An 8,016-nucleotide genomic window follows, 5' to 3' on the forward strand; every position below is an offset into this window, starting at 1 on the left:
ATGTACCCTTGTGAGAGATTCGAAGAAGTCCAGCAGAGAGCTACACCAGCATTAAGATTGGAAGAAAATATACAAGAAAGAAAGGGAATAACAAACTTCAACAAACCTGGCAGGAAGATCCTTACAGAAAAGAAAGACGAGCGAGCTAAGCCATACAGCAGACGTAATATCAGCAGAATAGCAGAAAAAACCCAGCAAGTTGACGACTCCCAGCATCCTTCTAAGCTATCTGAGTATGGATTCAACACAGGAATGAAAGGATTGCTGAAAGCGCTGCGAGGCTTAGGTGGCCAAAGCCTCCCACTCAGGATCGACCCAACGATAACAGGGACAACAGCAAGAGATGCGAATCGCATCAGGACATAGGTCACAGGACAGAAGACTGCTACAGGTTGTGAAAGGAGGTAAAGTTCCAGGTACACATGGGAAACTTGGACCACCTGTTATCACGTGGGGGCAAGCAGGATAGGAGAGAAGCAGCAAATCAAGTGCTTCCTTCTGCTCCACCCTTATGCACAAAGATTATTAACGTGATAACAGGCGGGTCCGAGCTATCAGGTTTAACATATTCCGCCGCTAAGAGGAAAGCAATCAGAAGCAAAGGAAATCATCCACAAACTTCATAAAGAGTAAGCCAGAGTAATTTACCCCCAGTAACTTTCGACGAAACCAACATAGAAAGCGGCGCAGAGCAACACGACGATGCCCTAACTATAAAGCTGTCCATTGGCAATTGCACCGTACGAAAAGCATTAGTGGATACAGGGAGTTCTGTGAACCTCATCATGCTTGAAACCCTCAAAACCATGGGTTTTGATAAAGAGAACCTGATAAAGAAATATGTGCCCCTGGTGGGATTCAGTGGTGAGACTGCGTATTCAGTAGGTGAGATAACCATCCCAACATATATTGAAGGAGTTAATAAACTAGTGAGATACCTAGTCATTGAGGGTCCAACCACCTATAACCTTATACTAGGAAGATCATGGCTGCATCAGATGAAGACGGTGCCCTCAACATATCATCAGTGTCTCAAGTTCCCAACACCATGGGGTACGGTCACAATAAAAGGAGATCGAGAGGAATCCATAAACTGCTACACTCAAGCCCTCAAGACTACAACCAAGCTCCCCTCATAGCAATTACAGGACCAGGGCACCTCGACAGAATACAAGGAGCCTCCCTCGGAGGAACTGGACCAGGTACACCTGGATGAGGAACACCCGGATAGGACGGTATTGATTGGGGCAACTTGCAGTGAAGAGCAGCGCAGCCAGCTGACTCAATTTTTAAAAACCAACATGGACTACTTCGCTTGGTCCCACAACGATATGGTAGGTATAGACCCATCCGTTATTTCACATAAGCTAAGTGTGAACCCAGGCTGGACCCCAGTACAACAGAAGAGAAGAAAATTCGCGGCAGAATGAAACGAAGTCATTAACAAAGAAGTAGACAGTCTCTTGGCAGCGGGTAAAATTAGAGAAGTTAGCTACCCTGAATGGCTTTCTAATGTGGTAGTTATGCCCAAGAAGAACGGCAAATGGAGGGTGTGTGTCGACTTCACAGATTTAAACAAAGCTTGTCCCAAGGACCCCTTTCCATTATCACATATCGATGCAATGGTGGACGCTACTGCGGGACACGAGGTACTCACTTTCCTCGACGCCTGGAGCGGTTATAATCAGATCAAGATGCATCCACAAGATCAAGAGAAAATGACATTTATGTCAGAAAGAGGCATATATTGTTACAAGGTCATGCCCTTTGGCCTAAAGAACGCTGGGTCCACTTACCAACGGTTGGTAAATAAGATGTTAAAGCAGCAAATAGGAAAGACCATGGAAGTATACATAGATGACATGGTGGTAAAGTCCAAAAAAGCAGAAATGTACATGGAGCACTTGGCAGACACCTTCCAGACATTAAGGGAGTTTAAAATAAAACTTAATCCATCCAAGTGTTTGTTTGGAGTATCCTCGGGAAAATTCCTAGGGTATATGGTGACCCAGAGAAGAATTGAAGCAAGCAAGGAACAAATAAAAGCAATACTCCAGCTGGAGTCACCGCAGAAACCAAAAGATGTGCAAAGGCTGGCAGGGAATGTGGCGGCATTAAACAGGTTCATATCAAGGGCTTCAGAGAGGTGCAAGCTGTTCTATGATATATTGAGGAAAAGTCAGAAATTCGAATGGACCGAGAAACATGAAAAGGCATTCGCAGAACTTAAAAGCTACCTAAGCACGCCACCGTTACTCGCAAAGCCAGAGCAAGGGGAGCCACTATTCCTGTACCTCTCAGTCACGGAAGCAGCTGTAAGTGCGGTCTTGGTCAAAGAACAAGAAGGAGTGCAGCATCCCGTATATTATATTAGCAAGTCTCTACTTCCTGCAGAGACCAAGTACACTTCCTTTGAACAACTAGCATTGGCTTTGGTTACTGCTTCCTATAAACTGCTGCCGTACTTTGAATCTCACACCATCCACGTAATAACTAACTACCTGCTAAAGACTATTATGAGGAAGCCTGAACTTTCGGGTAGAATGACTAAATGGTCAGTACATCTTAGTGGGTATGACTTACAATTCGAACCCAGAACAGCAATAAAATCCCAAGCCCTAGCATATTTCGTCTCTAACTTCTGCCCTACTTCCCGTGGGGAAGCAGAAGAAGGAATGCTGACAATAATGGGGAGTCAGGATAGCGAGATATGGACCCTATACATTGACGGAGCCTCAAATGCAAGGGGAGCCGGTGTGGGTTTGGTCCTTCGATCACCTAACGGTGATCTGATAGTACAGGCTATTATGTGTGAGTTCAAGGCAACCAACAACGAAGCCGAGAATGAAGCCCTTATACTTGGGATCCCGATGGCATCAGGGCTTAAGGTAAGGAACCTGAGGGTGTATAGTGACTTCTTACTTGTGGTAAATCATGTAAACAACGAATATGTGGCACGTGATTCAAAAATGATAGCCTACTTGAAGATAGCCACAGGGCAAAAGTCAAAGTTTAGAACGTTCAGGATAACTCAGGTGCCACAAGATCAGAACATAGAAGCAGACGCCCTAGCAACATTAGGGGCCACTTTCCAGCCCACAGAGCTGTCAAATATACCTATCACCCATGTATTGACTCCAGCCATCCAGAAGGAGCCATATCAGAATCCGGTGAAAGAAGTAGTACACACGCAGTGTACGCAGGGAGCCAAGACTCTGGTTTCCACAATAAGACAGCAGGATCCAGATTGGAGAGTACCGTACGTAAATTGGCTAAGGGATGGGACACTTCCTGGGGATAGAAAGGAAGCACAAAGTTTCAGAATAAAAGCCTCCAGGTATAACTTGATTGATAACATTCTCTTTAGAAAATCGTTGGCAGGACCATGCCTCAGGTGCTTGAACAAAGAGGAAGCAGAAACAGTACTGCAGGATGTGCACGGCGGAGAATGCGGGAACCATGCTGGAGGACGAAGTCTGTCTAACAAAATCTTAAGACAGGGGTATCTATTGCCCACCATGCGCGCAGATGCCGTAAACCATGCCAAACGCTGTGAGTCATGTAAAAAAGCGGCTCCAGCAATCCACCAGCCAGAAGAACCAATGCATCCAATTATCTCTTCATGGCCATTCATGATGTGGGGCATGGACATAGTAGGTAAGCTGCCCTGGGCTCCAGGAAACAGAGTGTATATGCTAGTTATGACTGATTACTTCTCAAAGTGGATTGAAGCAGAGGCAATGACAGAGGTAAAAGAACGACAGGTGGTCTCTTTTATCAAGTGCAACATCATAAGCAGATTGGGGATATCATCCGAAATCATATGCGACAACGGATCCCAGTTCATATCAGATAACACCGAGGGCTTCTGTGCACGATGGAACATAACACTGAGAAAGTCATCCCCCAGATCTCCGGAAACCAATGGCCAAGCCGATTCCAGCAACAAAATAATTGTGGAGAACCTCAGAAAACGGCTGGAAGAGTTGGGGGGAAATGGGCAGATGAACTACCATTAATACTCTGGTCAGACAGAACAACACCGAAAATGGCAACAGGCCAAACTCCATTTAGCCTCGTATACGGAGCAGAGGCAGTGATACCCTCAGAAGTTCTGGTGCCCACGCACAGATATGGCTTTCAGACGGCAGAGCAGAAGAAATTCGAAATGGCTAGGAGCCTGGATACAGTTGATGGGCTGCGAGAAAGCGCCTACATACGTATGGCGTCGTATAAACAATATCTAGCAAGGACATATAACAAGAATGTCAAGATCAAGACCCTTGAAGTGGGGGACCTCATACTCAGAAGCGTATTCGAAAATACCAAGAACCACAAAGCAGGCAAGTTTGCCTACAAATGGGAAGGGCCATATCAGGTCGAAACCATTGTCAAGAATGGGGCATACAGGTTAATGACCATGCACGGTCAAATACTGGATAAACCCTGGAACATTCGTCACTTGAAACGGTACTTTGTCTGACAAAGTGTCAAAACTTTAGTGTACAAAGGACCTTTCGAAAGTCCGTGAAGCAAAAAAAAAAAGAAAAAAAAAAAAGAGGGAGGGGGTTAGTATATGCTTTAGGTATTGGTGTGTTTCAAAAAACTTGTTTCTTTTGTTTTCCCAAGTTTTTCTTTTTTTTTTTCAAATAGAGTCGTTTTTAAACCAAGTAGTCCAGGCTTTGGCTTCCTGGAACCAGGTGTTGCCCTGGAACACCATGAGATAGCACTAGGTAATTTGCACTACTTTGGAATTTATCATGCTTCTACGAAGAAAGACTTTGGTACTAATGTTGGTTACTTGTCAGATAAGGGACAATTTGAGGGTCCAGCCCCTGCCATGTGAGGCTGCGAAGACGTTTATCTTAAGTCAAGCCACATGGGGAGCATACGCCGAGGTAGCGGGCAGGGTACGGCATACTAAGACCACCCATACCTTAACGTTAATCTCAGTAATTCCATAGCTATGACGTAGAGCAAAAGGTGCACGCACGGAATTTCAAACGTCTGGAACCACAAGGAACACAACATTCCTTGTTAGTCAGAAACAGTCAATGAAGGTATGCTCTAATCAGCTAATCCTAGTGATAAGATATTTTACGTCATGGGTAAAATATGTTATCAAAAACTTGTCACCAGGAACAAGAGCTGTGCACCTGGAACCAGGTCAGCTTTCTGGATATACCTATGTGGAATCACAACTCCATAAATCAATGGCAAAAAATGCAAGTGTAACAAAAGCAGGGCCTAAAACCAGGGCCCAGAACCACTTTAAGTTAAGGCACCTGCTACCTGTAGCAGGCACCATCAGAGTTTAAAGCCTGCATACCAGCAGGCACAAAACGAGCCAAAATAAAAGTAAAACGAAAAAGAGTTTTTTACAAACTTGCACCACACAGGGCCAAGTCCCCAAACAACTTAAAATTTAAGAGAGGTCAATCCTCTCAACAACTGCATCCTGACCAGTGCTCTGCTCCCCGTGCTCTATCTACTTTTCTATTGCAGGTACCTGAACAGCCTCAGGAGTTTCAAAGAAGACACCTTCACCGATCTGCTCACGGATCTCCTCTACAATCCCCGAGAGATAGCCCGGAGATATCCATGGCGGTGAAATCGGGCTCGGATTAGCGGCCTCGGCCGAGAGGGAACAGGGCGCTCAGATCCATACCATTGGGAAATGCACGGGCAAACTCGGCTAGCTCCTCCTCCAGGTTCCAGGATGTGTGCCTCCCCTCAGTATAAGCACGGATGCATTTAATCCCTCCCTTAAAAGCAGTGTAGGCCTCCAAGTTTTTGGCTAGCTCAGCCGTCTCTTCAACATGGGCCTCTGCCTTTGTCAGCCCAGAAGTCAGAACGCAGTTAGCCTCCTGGGTCCTCGCCAGCTGGTTTTTAGCTGCCTCCTTCTCCTTTAAGGCCACATGGAGCTGCTCCCTCAGTTTGGCACAGGTAGCTGTGAGCTCCTTATTCTTCCCCACAGAAGCCAAGCACTCAATTTTGGCCCTCTGCAGTATCTTACGAAGGTAGAGGGATGATTGAAGAGCCTGCGATAAAGAAAACCATCAGTCAAGGAAGCACATGGGCAGAGAAAGTGAGGGGCCGGTAAAGGAAGACTTACAAGGAAGCAATGTTCAGCAGCCATGTCAGTCATCTCCTGGGGGGCAGTCCAATCAAACGCCTTGGAGCAATCCAGTGTCAAGAACCTCTCCAGTGCAGGCCAGTAGCTGGCATGATCAGCATCCCCAAAGTTGGCAGGGAGGCGCAGTAGCAGCTCATCAGCTTGGATAGGGGGCCCAGGGGCACGTGATATGGGAGTCACTTCGATAGGTTCTGGGGCAGGCCTTGAGGTGGATCTCCTTCTTGAGGAAGTAGGAGAGGTGAAGGAGTCAGCAGTTCTTTTCCTGGCGTGGCACATCAGGATCTTAGAGGCAGAGGGTCTAGCACTTCCTGCGGAGGTACCAGGACGCAAGAAGAAAGAATAGAGAACTAACGGGCAAGGAAGCTTCTAGAGATTAAAAGAGGATTTTTACCAGAAGACATGGTTTCTTCAGTGGCAGAATCGTCTAAACCAGAGAGCAGGAGAGGAAACAGTCTACGGTCTTAAGAGATGGAGAAAAGCTTGGCAACAGAGATTGCTTCTACTTCAGATTTCTCAGGGGCAATCAAAAATAGTGAGCGACAGGGGCAATCAAAAATGGACATGCAAAATACACTTACTCTTGGCCAAAACCCAGTGCTCGAACAAGTAATCAGCGTGGATGGGAAGAGATTCAAGTTTGACATAGAAGAAATACTCGTACCACCCATCGTCCTTCCCTTTAGCCGCTGACTGGAGGAAGTTTTCAGTCTTCTCCACGGCCCTAAAGGTGTATTGGCCATTCCCCAACCACCGACACTCAAATCTATGGGCCAGATCTGACAATCCGATCTCGGTGCCCAGACTGTTGTTCAAGGCAACAGTAGACAAGAGGATCCTCCATGCATAAGGGGCAATTTGGGCCATGGGAAGAGAGTTTAGGCGGATGAACTCTTGGATCATCAGGGGAAAGGGAAACTTAAGACCAAGGGCGAAAGGGTAGGTGTACAAGCAGATCCACCCCGCACGTAAGGCGTCTGCTTTTTGACCGGGTTTGGGGGTGAGGATCACCACATCATCACCTAGGCCAAGCAAAGCTTTGATCCTGGGGATGTCCTCTTGGGTTAGGTGAGAGTCGCCGGAATGTGGTCTTTTGAGGACTTTCTACGAAGGGAAGTCGTCGTCCTCTATAAGGTCTATGGTGGCAGATGAAGATGACGTGAGACGGGTTTTGGCCATGACAAATGAGGAGAGAGAAGCAAGAGTACCTGAAGAGACGGGAGGAGGCGGCGCTGACAGTGAAAGGACGTTGAAGCAGAAGGGTTTGGGGAGACGAAAATTTTGAAAATTTTGAGGAAATGAAATGATGATGAAAGAGAAAGAAGGTCATGGGGACGGGTGAGATTAAATAGGAGAGGGTAGTTGGGGTTTTGACAAGTGTGAATTGAAATGGAGTATGCGAGAAGTCACTCAACGACACACTGCAATTTCCCGCTCAAATAATTAGGGTTACGCTTTCGCGGAAATTTGGGGGCAAACTGTTAGGCCCAAAATCTGGATATGGGCTGGTCTGGGGCAGCAGGTCTGGAAGCAGTGTGGGACGCAGGACATCAGGAAGCCAGGGTGACAGCATTAGCGAGAAGTGTAGGCCGTGGGCTTTGATCCGCATGGAAGAAGCATATGAGAGTCCTACCACTTAGCATATCCAGGGAAGGAAAGTCCTATTCGGTGTCAAATTAGAAATAACTTGGAAAGAAAACAAGAAACCCTAGCTAGCCGAGCTCTCCCTATATAAAGAGCCTCAACGCAAAGAAGAAGGATCATCGGAAAATACAAGAAATATACCCAAGCATTCATAGCGAACGCACGAACTATATTTCCTCCCGAATTATAGTGAAAATATTGGTGGGATTCCGTCTCCCCCCGCGGTTGTTTCCCACATC

The 8,016-nt window shown here is 46.5% G+C and overlaps 1 protein-coding gene across 1 annotated transcript; it reads left to right on the forward strand.

Annotated features, from left to right (window-relative positions):
* The first annotated feature begins 422 nt into the window (after positions 1-422).
* LOC141631482 (uncharacterized) lies at positions 423-4,019 on the forward strand. Its single transcript, XM_074444146.1, has 3 exons — positions 423-558; positions 679-1,053; positions 1,522-4,019. Exons 1-3 carry the CDS (start codon positions 423-425, stop codon positions 4,017-4,019), a joined length of 3,009 nt encoding a protein of 1,002 aa, XP_074300247.1.
* The last annotated feature ends 3,997 nt before the right edge of the window (positions 4,020-8,016 follow it).

The sequence above is a fragment of the Silene latifolia genome, chromosome Y, assembly GCF_048544455.1.
Source record: "Silene latifolia isolate original U9 population chromosome Y, ASM4854445v1, whole genome shotgun sequence".
NCBI lineage: Eukaryota > Viridiplantae > Streptophyta > Magnoliopsida > Caryophyllales > Caryophyllaceae > Silene > Silene latifolia.

What these genes read in the sequence shown, in the direction of transcription:
- LOC141631482 (XM_074444146.1), top strand. Translation starts at nt 423, where the DNA reads ATGGGAAACTTGGACCACCTGTTATCACGTGGGGGCAAGCAGGATAGG. An exon ending in AGGCGGGTCCGAGCTATCAG is followed by an intron (nt 559 to 678) that starts GTTTAACATATT and finishes AAACCAACATAG; the next exon opens with AAAGCGGCGCAGAGCAACAC. An exon ending in CAAGTTCCCAACACCATGGG is followed by an intron (nt 1,054 to 1,521) that starts GTACGGTCACAA and finishes CTAATGTGGTAG; the next exon opens with TTATGCCCAAGAAGAACGGC.